Source organism: Bos indicus x Bos taurus, chromosome 7 (assembly GCF_003369695.1).
Source record: "Bos indicus x Bos taurus breed Angus x Brahman F1 hybrid chromosome 7, Bos_hybrid_MaternalHap_v2.0, whole genome shotgun sequence".
In the NCBI taxonomy this organism is placed as follows: Eukaryota; Metazoa; Chordata; class Mammalia; order Artiodactyla; family Bovidae; genus Bos; species Bos indicus x Bos taurus.
The window spans coordinates 41837818-41861145 of NC_040082.1; the positions used below are offsets into that span (position 1 = coordinate 41837818).

A 23328-nucleotide genomic window follows, 5' to 3' on the forward strand; every position below is an offset into this window, starting at 1 on the left:
TGTATATGCTTGCCACCTCGTCTTAATATCTTCTGTTTCTTCTAGGTCCACACCATTTTTGCCCTTTATTGTGCCCATCTTTGCATGAAATGTTTCCTTGGTATCTCTAATTTTCTTGAAGGGATCTCTAGTCTTTCCTATTCTAGTATTTTCCTCTATTTCTTTGCATTGATCACTTAGGAAGGCTTTCTTATCTCTCCTTGCTATTCTTTGGAACTCTGATTCAAATGAGTATATACTTCTTTTTCTCCTTTGCCTTTCACTTCTCTTTTCTCAGCTATTTGTAAGGCCTCCTCAGACAACCATTTTGCCTTTTTGCATTTCTTTTTCTTTGGGATGGTTTTGATCACCACCTCCTGTACAATGTTAGGAACCTCCATTCACAGTCCTTCAGTCCATAGTTCTCCATCCATAATTCATAGTTTCTGGTTACAAAACTAAAATGTATTTTTGCTGGAAGGAGCCAACCATCAAATAGGCAAAAATAATAATCACTTCTAGTCTCAACCCTCAGAAATAATTAATCTTAAGATTTATTTTACTTTCTTCCAGTATTTTTTTTTCAGGAGTTAAATTTAATATTTAATTGCAATAATCATTTCATCCTAGTTCCTGGATCATTTACCACCTCTCACCTCTAGTTTCTAATCTTTATTTTTGTCTTAAATGTTAACTGTTTCGTTATTTGTTTGTGTATTTAATTGCAAGCTTATTTAGCATAACATCAAAGAAATAAACATATAGACCGAGATGGGACTTCTCATGGCTTATAAATGTAGCAAAATTGAAAGCCAAGAGAGAGAAATTGTTGTAAGACGGTGAAAAGCAGGGCGGAATTTTGGCTCTGAGTGGGGCCAAATATGTTGGAGGACAGAAACAAGAAGGGGACAGAAAGTAAGTAGGTGGAGAAGAGAGGTGACACTTGTTGGATCATAATGTTGAGAAATAAAATTCTTTAGATCACCTGTCTGGCTTCTTTCATCTATACCAGCTCATTTTCTTTTGAAAACTAAGGCAGAAGGAAATGGATTTGCATAATGGCCCTCAGGGAAAGAGTCTAGGTGACTGTGGTCTTTTTTTTGACAATCAGAAGGTAAGGCAGACCTCAGGTTGACTTCCTGAAGTCCTAGGTGCCCAAGGCTAACCGCAGCGCATCCCACGCCACATCGGTTTAGCAGTGCCAACACCAAAGGACTGTGGATTGTATTTTAGGCCAGGGGATTTACCCAGTAGATACATACTCTATACAGTATGGAAATCTCCCCACCCTCACATCCTGCCTAGCTCACAAGGCCCTCTCAGGTGGCATACTCTTTGAAAAGGCTATATATAGCTGTCTGTTTGCCTTGCTTTTCAAAGTGATAGTTGGGTAACAAAAGTTATTGACTTGAAACCTCTTCCCCATGATAAACATGTAGACCTTAGCCATCTATAAACTTGCATGTCTACCTTACTCAGTACACCATATACAATATTTTGTGTTTTCATACTTCGCACCTCTTCAATCTTAGGGCAATTAAAAATGTACCAAAAACTGTCCTTAGAATTGTGGTTCTGACAGTTTCTCTTCCTACAAAACAATGTTGGTTTTAGATATTGAGATAAGCATTATCATGGCTTTCCATGTGGCTCATTGGTAAAGAATCTGCCTGTAAGTCAGCAGATGTGGGTTCGATCCCTGGGTTGGGAAGATATCTGGAGAAAGAAAGGACAACCCACTCCAGTATTCTTGCCTGGGAAATCCCATGGACAGAGGAGCCTGGCGTGCTACACTCCATGTGGTTGCAGAGTCGGGCACAGCTTAGTGATTGAGCAAGCACGCAAGTGTTATTGAGTCCATCCATTCAACTCACTCGCTGTTACTCTATCATGTATTTAATTGCCCTGCTCTACTGTTCTCTGCCTCTTCAGGGTTCTCCTGACTTATAACCTTTCTAAAGTTGGGGTGGTGGCTTATACATGCTTCATTATAGTCCTTATTAAGAAGAATTACCAAAAATGTATAAATAGAAAAAAATTATAAGATAGGTAATGTGTACTTTCAATGTCATATTGGAGCATGGTTTACACATCTGAAGATTATGTGATTTTTGAAGAGAAGTAAGTAAGACAATGAGATTGGATTAATAAGACTGAAGTATTGCTTTCTATTATTTTTAATAGGTTTATTGATATACATTTCACATACCAAAACATTCATCCATTGAAAGTGTATAGTTCAGTGCTTTTTTTTCATATATTCACAGTTATGAGATGATCACAATGTAACTTTAGAACATTTTCAGCACTTCAAGAGGACTATCTATTATTGATTAAAGTCTCAGACTCTGGAAAGTTCTGTAATAAGTTACAGATTTTCATTCAGAAGAGATGCAAGTGATCTCATTTAGTAAAAAGGATAGCCCCAAGGTTGATTTTATTGCCCTGTAGACATTTAACCAGTTTTGTTTCTAACCTGGCAATGTTAGTCCAACATCCTTTCTTTAATGCCAATGCCTAGTGTTCTTGCCTGGAGAATCCCAGAGATGGGGGAGCCTGGTGGGCTGCCATCTATGAAGTCGCACAGAGTCAGACACGGCTGAAGTGACTTAGCAGCAGCAGCAGCGGTCTTCTAATTCTCTGAATCAGCTTTATCATCCTGCTGACTTCCTCACTGATGAGTTAATTAAATCTACGACATGTTTTCATTGTATATTTGTGTGAGAATTATATTTTCAGATTTTTGAAACTTACTGTTTGACAACCTGAATGCTCTTAGTTTAATGGTAGGCACATAGCTGGCAATCAATAATCTTGACTTATTGATCTCCAGTTTTTTTTTTTTTTTTTAATGGGGATGCAGCAGACTTCCAAACTATGGGAAGAGAATAATTTTACAGAACTTTTAGAAAAATCAGAAAATGAATTTTGAATGATATTTTGTGTTTTGGTTCTCAAATTCTAAAATTTTGTGCCAGAGAGAGTTAAATTTGAATGAACCTGTTTATTTACTTCTTTTCTATAATAAGGTTTGAATTGACAAATAGCCTAAGAATATAATTTTACTAGCATAATATTTTTATAAATCTATAAAGTATTATTTATTTTTGTGCAAGTAGTATATGCAATAGAATAAAATCTGAAAGGTATAAAAGAGAATGTTCTGGAAAGATAAGTCTCTGTCCCACCATTTTCCTCAATCAACAAACTACTCGAAGATTATTCCTGGTACCAGTTTCCTGTGCATCTGTTCACACACACACACACACACACACACGATTTTAAAACTTTTTAATTAAACAATATGTGGTATATTATATATACTCTTTTGCAATTTGCTTTTTTTACTTATTAATATTTATTGAAAATTGTTCAACACAAGTATACATATGGGTACCTCAGTCAAAGCATGTCTAGTAGCTGATCACTATTTCCATGGCTCCCACATATATCTTACCTATCATCGTCTCTTGCAGGAGCTACCTAATCTCCATTTCTGCCCCCTTACACCTCTACAATCTCTTTGCAACATGGCAGCCAGAAATGATCCTCCATATATGTAGCTTTGCACATGGTCTGCTTTCCTACTATCACCACAGTTTTGTGGTCTCATCTCCAACCACTTTCCCTCACTTCACTCTTGTCTCTGTGGCCCCCATGGTGTTCCTCTAACACACCAGGCACACTTCCACACTAGGATCGTGGTCCTTGCTATTCCCTCTGACAAGAGGTTACTCTCCAAACACCTGTGTGCCTTCCTCCCTGACTTTCTCCTTGAGGTCTTTGCTCAGAGGTTGCTTCTCATTGAGCCTTCATTGACCACCACCTCCAGCTCCCTCTCTCATGCACAGACTGCCATCCCACTTGCCTACTTTATCTTTTTCCACAGCATTGGACATATCATTTATTTTACTGTCATTTACTGTCTACATATAAGCTCCGTGAAATTGAGGATATTTTTCTGTTTTGTCCACTTCAGCATGCCTAGCAACTCAAACAGGGCCTGGCAAAAAGTAGGCCCTTTAATTATATATTAATTAGAAGAACTGGTGAATTTATGCAGAATAGTATGTGTATATTTGTGTTCTATTTGTGTGATACAATGTAGTGTAGTTTAAGCTTTGCTGTATGTGGGGACTTATGCTTTTAGTGCCTTGTGACCCCAATAAAGTTGCTTAACTTCTCTGAGTCTTGATTTCCCTTTCTATAAATAGTAGCTGTGCTTATGTTTTATAGGGCTGTTTGGGGATTACATTTTGAAAAGAACATAAAGTGTTTAGTACTATGCCTGGCTTATAGTAAGTTCTTAATAATACAGTTATGATTTCTCTTTTAATCATTCTTTATTAATCATTCATCAAAAATGGATTTATGAACTGAATAGGTGGCTGAGAATATAGAAACTCATTTAAAAATCAATTGTGTTACCTTTTAGTGATTATTTCCTTACAGTAGAGTATAAGCCACTTTATTTTTTTTTGAGAAGTCATTTAACATCTTCAGAAATTTTTTTTTTTATCTCTTCAGAGGTAAGGACCTTTATCTTTGCATTTCTCTTTTCTAGCTGGTCCTGGAAATAGAGCTTGCTCAATAAATTTTGTTGACTAAACAAATGGAATAATGAATCTCAGTGGGCATAAGCAAGTTCATATTTATTAAAAAGCTGCAATTTTCCAGGTATTGAAGCAGGCAGTAGGGATATAAAAAAGAACATTTAGGGGATGAAGTTTATTTCAAGACCTTTATATAGTAATCACTGAGTTTGGGGGATGTATTTTTATTTCAAAAGTAGTCTTCTAACTGAGGGAGGGGGAATTTGGATTCATCACCTTGTGCAAAGTACAAAAACTCCAGAGATGTCTTTGCCATAATTTCTCTGAAGAGCTTTTCAAAGAAACGAAACATCAACGGTTTATCAGGTAGACATCAAGAGGGAGGAAGCAGGCAGACCAATATGGGAAATCCTATGGTGATTCAGGACCTCAGTGAATTTCTGGGGTCCCCACACATATTGCTAACCATGAATGATTCCGTATTTGATACAGAATGAGAGTATGATTGTGAGCCATGCAGCTTGAGAGAGAGAAAATGCCTGACCTGAGTTTCAAGATCAGGGCAGAATCCATCCAGCTCCATGTTCTGACCCTGAGTAAGATAATACTGAACCTCAGTTCTTCACCAGAAAATTATGGTTTTAAAAATTTGCCTCCTTTATAAGAATATACAATAGGAAAAAGATAGTCTCTTCAGCAAGTGGTGTTGAGAAAGTTGGACAGCCTCATGTAAATCAGTGAAGTTAGAACACACCCTTTCACCATGCAGAAAAATAAAATAGCTTCAACACTTAAGTATAAGACATGACACTGTAAAACTCCTAGAAGAGAACATAGGCAAAACATTCTCTGACATATATCCTAGCAATGTTTTCTTATATCATTTCCCAAGGAAATAGAAATAAAGGAAAAATAAACCAATGGGACCTAATCAAACTTATATGCTTTTGCACAGCAAAGGAATCCATAAACAAAGCAAAAAAACAACCTATGGAATGGGGGAAAATGTTTGCAAATGATGTGACCAACAAGAGCTCAATTTCCAAAATATACAAATAGCTCATACAACTCAACAACAATTAAAAACAATTCAGTCGAAAAATGGGCAGAAGAACTAAATAGACATTCCCCCAAAGAAGACATACAGATGACCAAGAGGCACATGAAAAGATGCTCAACATCTTCAGTTATTAGAGAAATGCAAATCAAAACTGCAATGAGGACTACACCTGTCAGAGTGGCCATCATTAAAAGGTCTGGGGACTTTCCTGGTGGTCCAGTAGTTAAGAATCTACCTTGCAATGTCAGGGGATACAGATTCGATCCCTGTTCAGGGAACTAAGGTACCACATGCAATGCAGCAACTAAGCCTACATTCTGCAGCTACTGAGCTTGCACGCCACAACTAGGGAATCCACATTCCAGTAACTAAAGATCCTACATGCTTCAGTTAAGATCCAAGACAACTAAATAAATACATAAATAAAAAACATTTTAAAAAGTTTGTAAATAACAAACGCTTGAGAGGGTATGCAGAAAGGGAAACCCTCCTACACTGTTGGTGGAAATGTAAATTTGTGCAGCCACTATGGAAAATAGTATGGAGGTTCCTCAAAAAACTAAAAATAGAGTTGCCATGTGATCCACGAATCCCACTCCTAGGCATATATCTGAACAAAACTGTAACTCAAAAAGATACATGCACTCCTATGTTGGTAGTTGCACTATTCACTTTTCAACTAAGATATGGAAACAACCTTAATGTCCATCAACAGATAAATGGGCAAAGAAGTTGCAGTACATATATACAATGGAATACTACTCAGCCATAAAAATGAACTAATGCCACTTGCAGCAATGGGGATGGATTTAGAGATTATCACACTAAGTAAGTCAGAAAGAGGAAGACAAATATCATATGATATCACTTATATGTGGAATCTAAAGTATGATGCAAATGAACTTATCTATGAAGCAGAAAAGATTCACAGATAAAGACAACAGACTTACAGTTGCCAAGGGAGTGGGATGGGGGAGGGATGAGTTAGGAATTGGGGTTAGCAGATGCAAACTATTATATATAGAATGGATAAACAACAAGATCCTACTGTATAGCACAGGGAACTATATTCAATGTCCTGTGATAAACCATAATGGAAAATGAATCACTTTGCTGTACAGCAGAAATTAACACAACACTGTAAATCAGCTATACTTCAATTTAAAAAGAAAGAAGGAAAAAGGAAAGCCAAATTTGAGGCACCTTTGTGGGGAAGGAGAGAGCTGTGCTTGGGAGGCAACATGCTGAAGAAGGGCTGGCAGTGTTCTATTTTTTGCTCTGGGCAGCAGCTACAAGGATGTTCACTTTCTTATTACTCATTAAGCTATATATTTATGCTTTGTGCACTTTTATGAGTGTGTGTTATATTTCACAATGAAAACTGTTTCTAAAACTATAAAGTAAATAAATACAAATAAAAACCAGCCTCCCTGAAATGATTACATGGGTGAGAAAATTCTCCATATCCTGGAAACCACTGTATAAGTGGGACTCTGTTTCTGACAGATAGCACTCTTTGTTAAGTTCCTGTCAAAGAATAACCATCCCCATAGGATGACTGCCCTTAACAAGCACACTGCCCACTTACAGGATTTAATCCCCAGCACATTATTCAGCAGATGCAGGAAGATGATCATTGCAGGGAGATTTGTAACAACAACAAAACTGGAAGTCATCCAAATATTTATAGAAGCTGAATGGTTTTCATTAATTATGCATCTTAACATTTTGATCAGGAAGAATATCCAGCCTACCCACGCTTATATCTTATCAGGGTCAGCCTATTCTTGATGGAGAAGATGGTTTGTTGTTGGTGATGGTGTTGGGGAGGGCTAGTGAGCCTGTCCTGAGGGGGTGGCTGCTTGGCGGCTGAATAAAGGGGTGTGTGATGGCAACAGGTCACAAAGGACTGTGCAGGATAAATGTGGTGATGCCAAGAGACTTAGGCAGAGCCCTGCAGGGAGATGGGCAGTTGCCTTCGCTCCCTCTCTCTCTCAGCGACTCAATTTGTGGCTGGTGGTGCTGTCGTCAAAGAAGAGAACCATGAGCAGTGAGTGTTTGTTACCTTATTACACGGCCAACAGCTACCGTTCAATGGATGTGTTCAATACCTCCATGGGGGACCTGCAACGACAACTGTACAAGGGAGGAGAGTATGACATTTTCAAGTACGCACCCATGTTTGAAAGCGACTTTATCCAGATCAGCAAGAAAGGAGAGGTGATTGACGTCCACAACCGAGTTCGAATGGTGACTGTGGGCATTGCATCCACCAGCCCCATCCTCCCACTACCTGATGTCATGCTCCTGGCCCGACCAACTAAAGTCTGTGAAGAGCATGTCAGACACACCCGGACCACCAAGGGGAGAGGTCGCAAGCCCGCAAAGACCTTAGAGCTCACCAGGTTGCTTCCCTTGAAGTTTGTCAAGATCTCCATCCACGACCGTGAAAAACAACAGTTGCGCCTGAAGCTTGCCACTGGCCGTACTTTTTATTTGCAGCTGTGCCCCTCTTCTGATGCACGAGAAGACCTCTTTTGCTATTGGGAAAAGCTTGTCTATCTTCTGAGACCACCGGTAGAGAGTTGCAGCAGTACCCCGACGCTCCAAACTGGAGATGCAAGAATTCTGGAGGGTGACAAAAGCCTATTGGTAAGTACCTACAGAGACTCAAGAACACGGAGCAGAGTGCTTTGGGAGAGCAGTGCAAAGCTGGTCCTTCAAAGGGATTTGATTCTCTCTGAGACTCACCTGGGAAATGCCTTCCCATGTCAAAAGGTCTCAGAACCAAATGAGCCATCACTGTGGGACTGACATACTGGAGAGGTTCCAAGCACTTCTCTACATTGTCCCACAAGGCCGAGTTTCAGAGAGCCCTTAAGTATTGTATCAGCCGCACTGGTCTCATCCCAGGGTTGTAACCCCTTCTACAGCAATCCTGATTGTCTAATCTTTTCTTGAACACTTACCCAAGGCCAGGTAATCTCATCAGTGGTAGAATATTATTCACAATTAGGAAGTTCTTCATTGTCTCCCCATGACTCTCATATGCTTATTAAAATCAGTCCAACTCAATTGTGCATCTACTCAGGCACAATTCATTCTAATAGTCTCCAAAACATAGAATGTATGTGTCCCTTGACCAAGCAACCTCACTTCTAGGAATCTGTCCTGCAGAGGTAGAAGCACAAGGGTATAAAATTAAATGACCGTGGAGAACTGTATTAATATCAATGCTTTCCCTGGCCCTGGGATTGTTCAAGCAAACGGAGTGGCTGTTTGACAGGGATGCTGTAGATGGAATCTTTCATCCAGTGGGAGCTTAGACTGGATGATTTCAAAGGTTATTCTAAAGAGAAACCCTTGAACTGGTCAGCTTCAGGATGGGAGAGGAGTGGACAGCTCTGATCTCATTTTCTGTGATCTCTATCTTACCTGTTTCTCCTCCCTTGGCACAGACCACAGAGCTCCATAGAGAAAGGGATCATGACGCTGTGGGGCTTCACAAGCTTGGTGATGTGTCGGGAGCCTCGTCTTGTGCTTATGTTGGTGGAGAGGGAGACTATCATGTCCCCCATGGCTCAACTACATCCTTGAAAAGTACTGAAGGAGGAGCAGCAGGGACAACCTCGGGCCTGGCCGTAGCAGGGACAACAACAAGCTCTGGAGGAGGCGTGGCAGTTGCAGGGGTGGGAGCGGGCTCTGTAGGAGGGGCTGTGAGCTTGGCCGCAACTAGGAGCACCAGCACCAGCCAGGTGAGCACCACCCTGGCAGGAGCTGCCGCCAAGGGTTCAAGAGAAAGCGGATCCGGCAAGGCCATTGTAGGTGCTGCCAGCATATCCTCAGAGGGCACGAACCTGGTTTTGGCAGGTGCTGCCAGCACATCCTCTACAGGGGTGGACAGTGCAGACAGCAGCATGAGCGTGGTGTTTGCAGGAGCAGTGAAGACTGGCAAGGCTGCTGCTGCAAGTGCTGAAGGCCAGGTCGGAGCCCCCCTGGTCTCTACCTTGCAGAGTGAAGGCTACATGTCTGAACGAGATGGAAGCCAGAAGGTCTCCCACCCCAGGGATGAAACTCGGAAGGAAAAAAAGGAAAGAAGGGAAAAGAAGGACAAGTCTTCATCTAGGAAAAGTTCCCGTCACCGCAGGACAGGGGAAGGTCATCACAGGACAGGAGGGGAAAAGACCCGGAAGTCATCCTCCCACCGGTCTGTATCAGGCCATGGAAACAAGAGAGATGACAAAAAAGAAAAAGGGCAGAGTGGCACCAGGGGCAAAGGACACAGCCCTCACAAGAGTGGCAGCCATAGCTCATCTGGCAAGGAGGGGAGGACAGCTCGCAAGCCGGGGAAGAGCAGGTCCAGCACCAGTTCAGGGACTTTAAATAAGAGATCCAGTAAGATCAGCACTTTCTTCAGAAGCTTCAGAGTCATTCCTGGTTCAAAACCAATGGTCAGACATGACAGAGAGGTAGACTTTGTGGCTAAGACGGTAGAGAAACGCAACATAGAGGCCAAGGTGGAGAAAGCCCCGGTTGGTGAGGACGTGGAGATCCATGGAACTGTGACATCAGAGACGATGGAGACCATCATCATTGAAACAAAATCCGTTTAAATAAGAGCCAGGGCAGGAAGCTTCCATGGAGACCCAACTTCAGGAAAGGATCCCTAGAGAGTCAATTCCAGCTTTCTTTAATAAAGGAAACCATACAACTCCAAAAGAAAAGCTCTGTTCTGTTTGAATCTCTAGGTCCTCTTGCCTGGTAGTGACTTCACAGTGGTTTCTGTGATGTGAACTTTGCTGAGACCCGTCTCCAGTCAAGCAGAACCCCAGCTCCCACCCATGTCCAGCAGAGCCAGCATTAGTACCCTGCCTTGCCTCAACCCCTTTCTGCCTTTGGTTTCCCCAAGACTATGGCTGTAAGTCACAGAGTACAGGTTGGGAAGAACCACCACCACCACATCCCCATGCCCTTCCTCTTCTCCCCGAAGACTCCTGAATAAGGTCATTCAGTCCAGTCCATAGAATAAGACAGGACTCATGTCTCCTCTGGGGGTAATCAGGTGAGAAAAGAAAGGGTGCTTCAGCACTTGTGGGCAATCAGAATAGTGAAGTTTATCATCTTGATCAGGAACTGGCAGCCTGAGGGTCAAATCTTGCCAACTATCTGGTTTTATAAGTAAAGTTTTATTGGAATGTAGCTACATCCATTCATTTATATATTGTCTAAGGCTGCTTCCCCTGGAGGAGGAAATGGCAACCCACTCCAGTATTCTTGCCTGGAGAATTCCATGGACAGAGGAACCTGGTGGGCTGTACAGTCCATGGGGTCGCAAAGAGTCAGACACGACTGAGCGACTAATGCAACACAAGGCTGCTTCCATATTAAAAAGACAGATCTGAGTAGCTGTGTCAGAAACCACGTGACCAGCAAAGTCTAAGATGTTTGTTCTCTGGCATTTGGCAGAAAAGTTTGCCCACCTGGATGTAATCTTAAAATTCTTCTTCCTCCTGGGTATACACTCTGGAGAAACTCTCATAAACACTTTCCAGGAGACAACTAGGAAAATGTTTACAGTAAAACAATCTGTAATAGCAAAATCCTGGAAACTGTCTACATATCATCAAACAGGAGAACTGATCAAATGTGGTGTATGCCTACAGTACATATTATACAGCAGTGAAGATGAATAGCAGTTGGAGAGGTTAGCATGGGTGAGTCTCTTGTAACGTTGAATAACAAAGTGTCATAAAAATACATGCAATATAGCTCCATTTGTAGAAAAGATCAAACAATAAGTGTGGGAACACACGTTCACTAAATGTGTAAAGGAAAAACAAGGACATGATAAACAACAAATTCACAACAGTGGATTTCTATAAGGTGAAAAGAACAGAGGGATGGCCTGGGAGGTACATATGAAAGCTTCAACAGAGTGGGGATTGTTCTATTATACAAAGAAGGGGTGTCCATGGGGATGTATTATTGTGTATTTTTTATTTTTATTTAAAAAATAATTCCATTCATTATTTCTAGCTGTGCTGGGTTTTTGTTGTTGCACAGGCTTTTCTCTAGTTGCTGTGGGCAGGGGCTACTCTCTAGTTGCGGGCTTCTCATTGCAGTGGCTTCTCTAGTTGAGGAGCATGGGCTCTAGGGTACCGACTTCAGCAGACTTCAGCAGTTGCGGTACGAGGGCTCAGTAGTTGTGGCTCTAAGGTTCTAAAGCACGGGCTCAGTAGTTGTGGTGCACAGACTTAGCTACTCCGTGGCATGTGGGATCTTCCCAAATCAGGGATCAAACCCATGTCTCCTGCATTGGCAGGTGAATTCTTCACCATTGAGACACCAGGGAACCCCTGTGTATATTCTATTTTAGTATCTCTGATATCAGGATGGTTTTTATATTGCTGTCAGCCAGGTGGCAGTAACTACCTTAAAAATATTTTAACCAATGTATTTCACGTATGTTTCCCTTTTAATATATGTGCAAGAGATAACAAAATATCTAAGTCTGGAAAATAATCTTTCAATAAGTATAAAATTTAAAAAATCTAAGTGACATACTCACTATCCAGGAACATAGGAAAGGTTTGATATTTTGGTAAGGAATAATAGAATAGTTCAAAATGGTCTATACTTATGAACTATGTAAGTGATGTATGCATGTGGAAAATGATTCTAAAAATAGAAAACCATATATTAGAAGTGAGACTATGCAATTTTCAAATGTCCATTATAAAAATGAATCATTGCAATTTTAAGAAGTTGTAAATAAATTTCACGTGTCTATGAAAATCATTAAATTGTTAACAACAGATGATAAAGCGGCCTTTGAGAAAAATGATTCTGAGAACCATGTGTGTTTGTATGAGCCTGGGAGTCATCTGCAACCTTGCAGTTCTCTGCTCATTCTCCTCTGTGACAACAGTCTACTAGGACGGAAGCTGGGTTTCCAGTAAAACTTAGGGACTTTCTCTGCAAAGCACATGTATGTGATAGAGGTGGAGGAGGTGAGAAACAAGATAGGGAGGAGTGGTGGCTTGGGAGGATGAGGGGAAGCCCTTCTCAGTTGCTCTGGTGGGCGGCTGGAAAATCCCACCTTGGGATTTCCGATAAATAAGATCAATCAATTCTGGGGATCAATGTGTCCTTGGAATTAACTCTTGAAACAGTGGGTCTTGGGAGGAAGAAACCAAGAGGCATGTTCTCTAAGACCTGAGAGGGATTTGGGGGAGGCCTTCTGGAAATGTGAGGGGCAATGTGCCAGAGGAGAGGAACTCTTTCCAAAGCCTTTCTCAGAGTCCCAAATTTTCACCATGCCAGAGGCCAAATCAGCCTAGTCAAAATTCAGTCTCATGATTCTGTATACCCTGGCTTTACCTTTGGTCCTTTGTATCCTGTTTTATGCATTCTCACTCTCTCACTCCAAAGGGCTTCTCTAATGTCAACCTAGTTTGTCCATTATGCAGGACATTAATTGAGCAGATGCAGAATGTACACAAATACCATCTAAGAAAGTGCAGGTGAGGACTTGCCACCACAACATGCCCTGCCTGGCACTTTCTCTGCATTTCCTTTTCTATTTTGACAGTTCATCAAGAGATGCATGTTCAGATACATACATATTTCAATGCAACAGGCATCTTCCTCTGGAGGGAGCTATCAATTGGGGCATCAAGTCAATAAACCCTATCAGATAAAGGCCAATATTTTTGACAGCAATATTCATCTCCATGGTAACAATTTGGCTGCTGCTGGTGCAATTAGGCAATGGATGATTGGTTACTGACTAACTGGCTTCCCAAACTTCAAGTCTAGCAACACACGTACATACTAGAGTGTTTTGCCTACAGCAAAGTAAGTACAATCATTCACAGGATTGTCGTGATCAAGTGGAGTCTTTCAGACAGAAGAAAGATGTGTGATAGTGGGAAGAAACAAGGTGCCTCAAAATATTGAAAGCAGTGTCATGGCTGGCAGAGCGAGTGTGATGAGATGCTGGGGAACACAGCAGGGGCCAGGCCGTACAAAGCTTTGTGGTCCATTTAAAGGATTTTGATTTCTGGCCTTAGAGTGATGGAAAGCCATGGAATGTTTTAAATAAGGGAGTAGCTTGATCAAGTGTGCACTTTGTGAAGGGCACTGTGGTTTCTGTGCAAAGAAATATTTGGTGAGGAAATCATTAATATGTGACTTTATGTCACTTTCTATATTGGCCACAGAATCTATAAAATGAGACTGGAGGGTATGTTTTGAAAGATGGTTTTCCATTTGAAATATCCACATGAGGTGGGCATTCCTTCAGTGAAGGACCCATGGCCCCACCTGGTGGGGGTGCGGCCCGCAGAAAGCCTTTAGCTGACAGTGAGTTTGGAAGTTGCCTAGGTTCCTCATCCAAGGTGCATAGGAAGAACTGAAGGAGGTAAAGGTCTGGGTGTCGTAGCCCAAGGTCACTCTGGTTCAGGAGCTTCTGGTGGGACCTGTATCACAGCTCAGTTTCTCCCTCTGTGCATTCCTGCTTCTTCCTGAGGTGCTGCTCCTAGGAATTCTCCTTATTGCTCAAAACTCTATCTCAAAATCTGCTCATTGGAGAACACAATCTGTGACACTATGTTAGTGTAATGTGCTGTGGCCACCTCCTCTAGAGTAGATAATGAGATGAAGGAAAGTAGACTCAGAAGAAAGATAATCAAGTCCTGGGCAAATCACAGAGACTGGAGTCTGCATGGGGTAAAGGAGGCCATAGTGATTTAAATACATAAAAGCTGCCTCTGTCCTTTGGAGGCCCAAGGTTCTAAGAGAAGTTTATTTTGGACCTGAGGCAGGAACCAAGTGGGTAAAGACTTTCTCAGATAACTGCAGAGGAGCAACATCTGGGCTTGCAATGGATTGGACCATATTATTTGCAGCTGCGAGGGCAGTAATTGACATTTAGGAGATGAAGAATAAAAAATGGATGAGTAAACAAATGAAATAATTAGAAAAGGAATTCATCATTAAGCTCTAAAAACCTGCCTGAGAGTGTATGGTCCCTGATGCCTTCAGGAAAATAATTCCATTCTTTGAATGACATAGTTTCATGAAAAGACCTCTACTGTTTAAATGGGTGGTATGTGGGGACTTCCCTAGCACTCCAGTGGTTAAGACTCTGTGCTTCAGGATATGGTTCAGGATGGGTACACCCATGGCTGATTCATGTCAATGTATGGCAAAATCACTACAATATTGTAAAGTAATTAGCCTCCAATTAAAATGAATACATTTATATAAAAAAAAGACTCTGTACTTCCACTCCAAGGGGTGCAGGTTTGATCCCTGGTCAGGAAACTAGGATCCCATGTGTTGCGAGGTAAGTCCAAATATTAATGAAAACAAATTCAGTTCAGTTCAGTTCAGCCGTTCAGTCGTGTCCAACTCTTTGCGACCCCATGAACCGAAACAAGCCAGGCCGCCCTGTCCATCACCAACTCCCGGAGTTCACCCAAACCCATGTCCATTGAGTCAGTGATGCCATCCAACCATCTCATCCTCTGTCGTCCCCTTCTCCTCCTGCCCTCAATCTTTCCCAGCATCAGAGTCTTTTCCAATGAGTCAGCTCTTTGCATCAGGTAGCCAAAGTACTGGAGTTTCAGCTTCAGCATCAGTCCTTCCATGAACACCCAGGACTGATCTCCTTTAGGATGGACTGTTTGGATCTCCTTGCAGTTCAAGGGACTCTCAAGAGTCTTCTCCAACACCACAGTTCAAAAGCATCAATTCTTTGGTGCTCAGCTTTCTTTATAGTCCAACTCTCACATCCATACATGACCACTAGAAAAACCATAGCCTTGACTAGACAGACCTTTGTTGGCATAATGTCTCTGCTTTTTAATATGCTGTCTAGGTTGAACATAACTTTCCTTCCAAGGAGTAAGTGTCTTTTAATTTCATGGTTGCAATCACCATCTGCAGTGATTTTGAAGCCCAGGAAAATAAAGTCTGCCACTGTTTGCACTGTTTCCCCATCTATTTGCCGTGAAGTGATGGGACCAGATGCCATGATCTTAGCTTTCTGAATGTTAAGCTTTAAGCCAACTTTTTCACTTTCCTCTTTCACTTTCATCAAGAGGCTCTTTAGTTCTTCTTCACTTCCTGCCATAAGGGTGGTGTCATCTGCATATCTGAGGTTACTGATACTTCTCCCGGCAATCTTGATTCCATCTTGTGCTTCCTCCCAGCATTTCTCATGATGTACTCTGCATATAAGTTAAATAAGTAAGGTGACAATATACAGCCTTGAGGTACTCCTTTTCTTATTTGGAACCAGTCTGTTGTTCCATGTCCAGTTCTAACTGTTGCTTCTTGACCTGCATACAGATTTCTCAGGAGGTAGGTAAGGCAGTCTGGTATTCCCATCTCTTTCAGAATTTTCCACAGTTTATTGTGATCCATACAGGCAAAGGCTTAAAAAAAAATGGTGGAATATAAACTGCTGATCCTGACTATTTAAAATTGGAGTGTTTTATCCATGATGGATTTTTTCCTTTAATAGTTTTTTAAAAAATACTGTTATTTATTTATCTTGCTTGCTGAGTTTTTCTCCTCTTCCTTAATTTTGCATCTGAGGCTTACGTTGGTTCCAGCCCTAATGTGATTCTGAAAGCTGGAAGCTCATATATACACAACTGTCATTTAGGAAACATGAAATTTTTCTCTCTTTTTTTTTTTTTTACTGTTGTTCAATACTCATCTTTCCACTTTTTTTTTTTTTTTTTGTCACATGGCAAAGTTTGTGGGGATCTTAGTTCCCTGACCAGGGATTGAACCTGGGCCACATCAGTGAAAGTCCAGAATCCTAATCACTGGGCAAGTAGGAACTCTTCAATGATACTCATCTTTCAACAAAAATATATTCAGCACTGGTTATATGTGAGGCAATACTAGAAGTTGTCAGAGCTAATGCACAGATAAGTTGGGGACTTAACTACAGCCACAGGAAAAAAAGCAGGTGCATAATGACAACTCAGGAGACACTACTTTGGGAAAGATACCCGTGTTCTCCTTACTTGTTACAAGTAATAAATCCTTCCTTCCCCCAACCCCCAACAAAGAAAAAAAAAATGCAACTTAAGGCAGAGAAGTGCTGTAGGTATAGAAAAGAGGCTGTGAGTGGGTATAGGGGTGATTTTTATTTTGGTGAACTCAGAGAAAACTTTTGAAGAAAATCATGTTTGAGTGGACTTTAAAAGGGTTGGATACAGGCCAGATCTTCTGGGGAGTGTTTAGAAAATAAATCAAATAACCAATAAAATGGATAGATTCTATGATGATTCCAAAACAGGTATGATAATGGTGTTTGTGCACACTAAGTCACTTTAGTTGTGTCTGACTCTTTGCAACCCTGTGGACTATCGCCTACCAGGCTCCTCTGTCCATGGGATTCTCCAGGCAAGAATACTGGAGTGGGTTGCCATGCCCTCCTCCAGGGGACCTTCCGACCCAGGGATGGAACCCTCATCTCTTATGTCTCCTGTGTTGGCAGGCTGGTCCTTTACCACTAGCATCACCTGGGAAGCCCATGCTCATGGCACAGGTGAAATTTCACATAGTAATGTAAATGTAGATTTTACATTGTAATGACAGTAATAGTGTCAACAAAAATTCAATTAACTGTCAAGTTAAGAAAATAAAGAAATTTTATTTGAGCCAAACTGAAGATTATAACCCAGGGAAGCATATTCTCAGAAAGCTCTGAGAACTATTTTGTTAGAAGTCAAAGGCATTGTCATATACGTTTTTGAGACAGAGGGTCATACATCAAAATCATATACTGATATTTTACATAAAATTCATCAAGGATACACGATCCAGGTAAACACATAAAGAGCGAACATCAAATCACCACGACCCCCTATGGAGCTGGGAAAGAATACTGTTCTTTTAAGAAGTTATATTGCTAGCATCAGAAGAAAAAAAGATGTTTACTATTGAGCAGGCACTCTGAGCAGGCATTCTGGTCTTTGAGGAGCTCTGGTTAATGTATAATGGGAATGCACACTACACATTAGGAAGACCCAAAGAAACACACAGAGAAAATGCTATGTTTAAGTTTTTGTCCTGCCTTAAAATATAAATTTTATTAATATTTCATCAGTAAGTACAACAAATAAAAGAGTGTACCTGCTTTTTTGTACAAGATTCTACATCTTTTTAAAGATCTTCAGCCTGCAAGTGACAACTGACATTGTTTCTCAGTGGGACGTCATACGTGGCACACTAATCTTTCTGTTACGAAATAAGTGTAAACTGGGGTTAGTTCCCCAACACCAGGGTTAATGCTGCCCTCTGCTGCTACAGAGAGGTGTAGCAGGCATAGCAAACTAGAGACCTCCTTCTGGCCCATCTGCTGCACACAGGTCTGGGTTGTTGAGACTATTATTAGTGATAAGGTTATTAGTACACATGAGACAACAGCAAGAATGCAAGAATGAAAACAGTGATTAGGAATTAAAACTACACAGCAGACTGCAGAGAAAAATGTATTAGCAATGATTCTCACTCAGAGTGCATTGTTTAAACAGTATAGACAAGCTGATAAAAATCTTTTGACAGGAATAAGCAGGGGCTGGAGATGAAGAATTTAACTTGCTAGCTTCCATTTTTTCTGTATGGGCTTATTAACAAGTATAAACACAATGTAATTAATTAATAAGAGTTCAGTGATTACTGTTTATGAACCTACCAATGACAAACATAGCAAGACCAACATAATCAATAGGGTACATTTTCTGGAATATTTGGACTTCCACATGCTAAAAAAAATCTTCTAGAAGAAAACATGGGGAAAAAAGCCTCTGTGACCTTGAATTAGGCAAAAATTTATTGAATAGGGCATAAAATGCATGACCCATAAAAGAAAACAATTGGTAACTAGTATATCATCAAAAGTAAAAGCCTCTGCTCTTTGAAAGGCACTGTAAAGAAAGTGAAAAGACTAGCTACAGGAGAAAATAAATAAAAATAACAAAATACATTTCTGACAAGGGTCTTTTATGCTATGTGTGTGTGTGTGTGTGTGCGCGCGCGCTCTTACAACTCTAGTAAAAAAATAAGTTAATTTAAAAATTTCAAATCTTAAAGATGATGCTGTGAAAGTGATGCACTCCATATGCCAGCAAATTTGGAAAACTCAGCAGTGGTCACAGGACTGGAAAAAGTTTTCATTCTTATCCCAAACAAAGGCAATGCCAAAAAATGTTCAAACTACTGCACGATGGCACTCATCTCACACGCTAGCAGAGTAATGCTCAAAATTCTCCAAGCCAGGCTTCAAAAGTATGTGAACTGTGAACTTCCAGATGTTCAAGCTATATTTAGAAAAGCCAGAGGAACCAGAAATCAAATTGCCAACATCTGTTGAATCATAGAAAAAGCAAAACGGTTCCAGAAAAAATCTGCTTTATTGACTATGCCAAAGTCTTTGACTATGCAGATCACAATAAATTGTGGAAAATTCTTCAAGAGATGGGCATACTAGACCACCTGACCTGCCTCTTGAGAAATCTGTATGCAGGTTCAGTTCAGTTCAGTCCCTCAGTTGTTTCTGACTCTTTGCAACCCTATGGGGGTTGCAAGGCCTCCCTGTCAATCACCAACTCCAGATTTACCCACACTCATGTCCATCGTATCGGTGATGCCATTCAACCATCTCATCCTCTGTTGTCCCTTTCTCCTCCTTTCCTCAATCTTTCCCAGCATCACGGTCTTTTCAAATGAGTCAGCCCTTCGCATCAGGTGGCCAAAGTATTGGAGTTTCAGCTTTTCAGCATCAGTCCTTTCATGAACATCCAGGACTGATCTCCTTTAGGATGGACTGGTTGGATCTCCTTGAAGTCCAAGGGACTCTCAAGAGTCTTGTCCAACACCACAGTTCAAAAGTATCAATTCTTTGGCACTCAGCTTTCTTTATAGTCCAACTCTCACATCCATACATGACCACTGGAAAAACCATAGCCTTGACTCGATAGACCTTTGTTGGCAAAGTAATGTCTCTGCTTTTGAATATGCTATCTAGGTTGAACATAACTTTCCTTCCAAAAAGTAAGTGTCTTTTAATTTCATGGCTGCAATCACCATCTGCAGTGATTTTGGAGCCCTAAAAAATAAAATCAGACACTGTTTGCACTGTTTCCCATCTATTTGCCATGAAGTGATGGGACCAGATCTTAGTTTTCTGAATGTTAAGCTTTAAGCCAACTGTTTCACTCTCCTCTTTCATTTTCATCAAGAGGCTCTTTAGTTCTTCACTTCCTGCCATAAGGGTGGTGTCATCTGCATATCTGAGGTTACTGATATTTCTCCCGGCAATCTTGATTCCAGCTTGTGCTTCTTCCAACCCAGCATTTCTCATGACGTACTCTGCATATAAATTAAATAATCAGGGTGACAACATACAGCCTTGGTGTACTCCTTTTCCTATTTAGAACCAGTCTGTTGTTCCATGTCCAGTTCCAACTGTTGCTTCCTGACCTGCATACAGGTTTCTCAAGAGGCAGGTCAGGTGGTCTGGTATTCCCATCTCTTTCAGAATTTTCCACAGTTTATTGTGATCCACACAGTCAAAGGCTTTGGCATAGTCAATAAAGCAGAAATAGATGTTTTTCTGGAACTGTCTTGCTTTTTCGATGATCCAGCAGATTTTGGCAATTTGATCTCTGGTTCCTCTGCCTTTTCTAAAACCAGCTTGAACATCTGGAAGTTCATGGTTTACGTATTGCTGAAGTCTGGCTTGGAGAATTTTGAGCATTACTTTACTAGCGTGTGAGATGAGTACAATTGTGCGGTAGTTTGAGTGTTCTTTGGCATTGCCTTTGTTTGGGATTGGCATGAAAACTGACCTTTTCCAGTCCTGTGGCCACTGCTGAGTTTCCCAAATTTGCTGGCATATTGATGCAGCACTTTCACAACATCATCTTTCAGGATTTGAAATAGATCAACTGGGATTCCATCACCTCCACTAGCTTTGTTCGTGGTGATGCTTCCTAAGGCCCATTTGACTTCACATTCCAGGATGTTTAGCTCTAGGTGAGGGATCACACCATCGTGATTATCTGGGTCATGAAGATCTTTTTTGTACAGTTCTTCTGGTGTATTCTTGCCACCTCTTCTTAATATCTTCTGCTTCTGTTAGGTCCATACCATTTCTGTCCTTTATCGAGCCCATCTTTGCTTGAAATATTCCCTTGTTATATCTAATTTTCTTGAAGAGATTTCTAGTCTTTCACATTCTATTGTTTTCCTCTATTTCTTTGCATTGATCACTGAGGAAAGCTTTCTTCTCTCTCCTTGCTATTCTTTGGAACTCTGCATTCAAATGGGTATATCTTTCCTTTTCTCTTTTGCTTTTCACTTCTCTTCTTTTCACAGCTATTTGTATGGCTTCCCCAGACAGCCATTTTGCTTTTTTGCATTTCTTTTTCTTGGGGATGGTCTTGATTCCTGTCTCCTGTACAATGTCATGAACCTCCGTCCATAGTTCATCAGGCAATCTGTCTATCAGATCTAGCCCCTTAAATCTATTTCTCACTTCCAATGTATAATCATAAGGGATTTGATTTAGGTCATACCTGAATGATCTAGTGGTTTCCCCACTTTCTTCAATTTCAGTCTGAATTTGGCAATAAGGAGTTCAAGATCTGAGCCACAGTCAGCTCCTGGTCTTGTTTTTGTTTCTTCATCTTTGGCTGCAAAGAATATAATCAATCTGATTTTGGTGTTGACCATCTGGTGATGTCCATGTGTAGAGTCTTCTCTTGTGTTGTTGGAAGAAGGTGTTTGCCATGATTAGTGCATTCTCTTGGCAAAACTCAATTAGCCTTTGCCCTGCTTCATTCTGTATTCCAAGGCCAAATTTGCCTGTTATTCCATGTGTTTCTTGACTTCCTACTTTTGCATTCCAGTTCCCTATAATGAAAAGGACATCTTTGGGGGGTGTTAGTTCTAAAAGGTCTTGTAAGTCTTCATAGAATTGTTCAACTTCAGCTTCTTCAGTGTTACTGGTCAGGGCATAGACTTGGATTACATGATATTGAATGGTTTGCCTTGGAAACGAGCAGAGATCATTCTGTCATTTTTCATCCAAGTACTGCATTTTGGACTCTTTTGTTGACTATGATGGCTACTCCATTTCTTCTAAGGGATTCCTGCCCATAGTAGTAGATATAATGGTCATCGGATTTAAATTCACCCATTCCAGTCCATTTTAGTTCGCTGATTCCTAAAATGTCAGTGTTCACTCTTGCCATCTCCTGTTTGACCACTTCCAATTTGTCGTGATTCATGGACCTAACATTCCAGGTTCCTATGCAATATTGCTCTTTACAGCATCGGACCTTGCTTCTATCACCAGTCCAATCCACAACGGGGTGTTGTTTTTGCTTTAACTCCATCCCTTCATTCTTTCTGGAGTTATTTCTCCACTGATCTCCAGTAGCATACTGGGCACCCACTGATCTGAGGAGTTCATCTTTTGGTGTCCTATCTTTTTGCCTTTTCATACTGTTCATGGGGTTCTTGAGGTAAGAGTGGTTTGCCATTCTCTTCTCCAGTGGACCACATTCTGTCAGACCTCTCCACCATGACCTGTCCGTCTTGGGTGGCCCCACATGGTATGGCTTAGTTTCATTGAGTTAGACAAGGCTGTGGTCCATGTGATCAGATTGGCTCGTTGTCTGTGATTGTGGTTTCAGTCTATCTGCCCTCTGATGCCCTCTCTCAGCACCTACCATCTTACTTGGGTTTCTCTTACCTTGGATATGGGGTATCTCTTCACGGCTGCTCCAGTAAAGTGCAGCTGCTGCTCCTTACCTTTGACGTGGGGTATCTCCCCATGGCCACCATTCCTGACCTTGGACATGGGGTATGTCCTCTTGGCCGTGGCTCCTGACCTTGGACGTGGGGGATCTCCTCTCGCCTCTCCTGTGCCATGCAGCCTCCTCTTCTGCACCGCACAGCAGGTTAAGAAGCAACAGTTAGAATTGGACATGGAACAATAGACTAGTTCCAACTTGGGAAAGGAGTATGCTAAGGCTGGATATTGTCACCCTGCTTATTTAAATTAAAATACAGGGTACACCATGAGAAATGCCAGGCTGGATGAAGCACAAGCTGGGATCAGGATTGCTGGGAGAAATATCAATATCCTCAGATCCGCAGATGACACCACCCTTATGGCAGAAAGTGAAGAACTAAAGAGCTTCTTGATGAAAGTGAAAGAGGAGAGTGAAGAAGTTGGCTTAAAACTCAACATTTATAAAACTAATATCAAGGCATCTGGTCCCATCACTTCATGACAAATAGATGGGGAAACAATGAAAACAGTGACAGACTTTATTTTTGGGGGGGATCCCAAATCACTGCAGATGATGACTGCAGCCATGAAATGAAAAGACGCTTGCTCCTTGGAAGAAAAGCTGTGACCAACCTAGACTGTATATTCAAAAGCAGAGACATTACTTTGCCAACTAAGGTCTGTCTAGTCAAAGCTATGGTTTTTCAATGTACGGATGTGAGAGTTGGACTAAACAAAGCTGAGCACGAAAGAATTGATGCTTTTGGACTGTAGTGTTGGAGAAGACTCTAGAGGGTCCCTTGGACTGCAAGGAGATCCAGCCAGTCCGTCAATCCTAAAGGAAATCAGTCCTGAATATTCATTGGAAGGACTGATGCTGAAGTTGAAACTCCAATACTTTGGCCACC

At 41.2% G+C, this 23328-nt stretch overlaps 1 protein-coding gene across 1 annotated transcript; it reads left to right on the forward strand.

Moving 5' to 3' along the window:
* Positions 1-7534: 7534 nt before the first annotated feature.
* On the forward strand, positions 7535-10305 carry FAM71B (family with sequence similarity 71 member B). The gene is made up of 2 exons (XM_027548794.1): positions 7535-8244; positions 9051-10305. The coding sequence occupies exons 1-2, from the start codon at positions 7636-7638 to the stop codon at positions 10203-10205; spliced, it is 1764 nt and encodes a 587-aa protein (XP_027404595.1). The 5' UTR covers positions 7535-7635; the 3' UTR covers positions 10206-10305.
* Positions 10306-23328: the final 13023 nt, after the last annotated feature.

Coding starts and splice junctions, on each gene's coding strand:
- FAM71B (XM_027548794.1), top strand. CDS start 7,636: ATGAGCAGTGAGTGTTTGTTACCTTATTACACGGCCAACAGCTACCGT. Junction 8,245..9,050: donor AGGGTGACAAAAGCCTATTG/GTAAGTACCTAC, acceptor CCCTTGGCACAG/ACCACAGAGCTCCATAGAGA.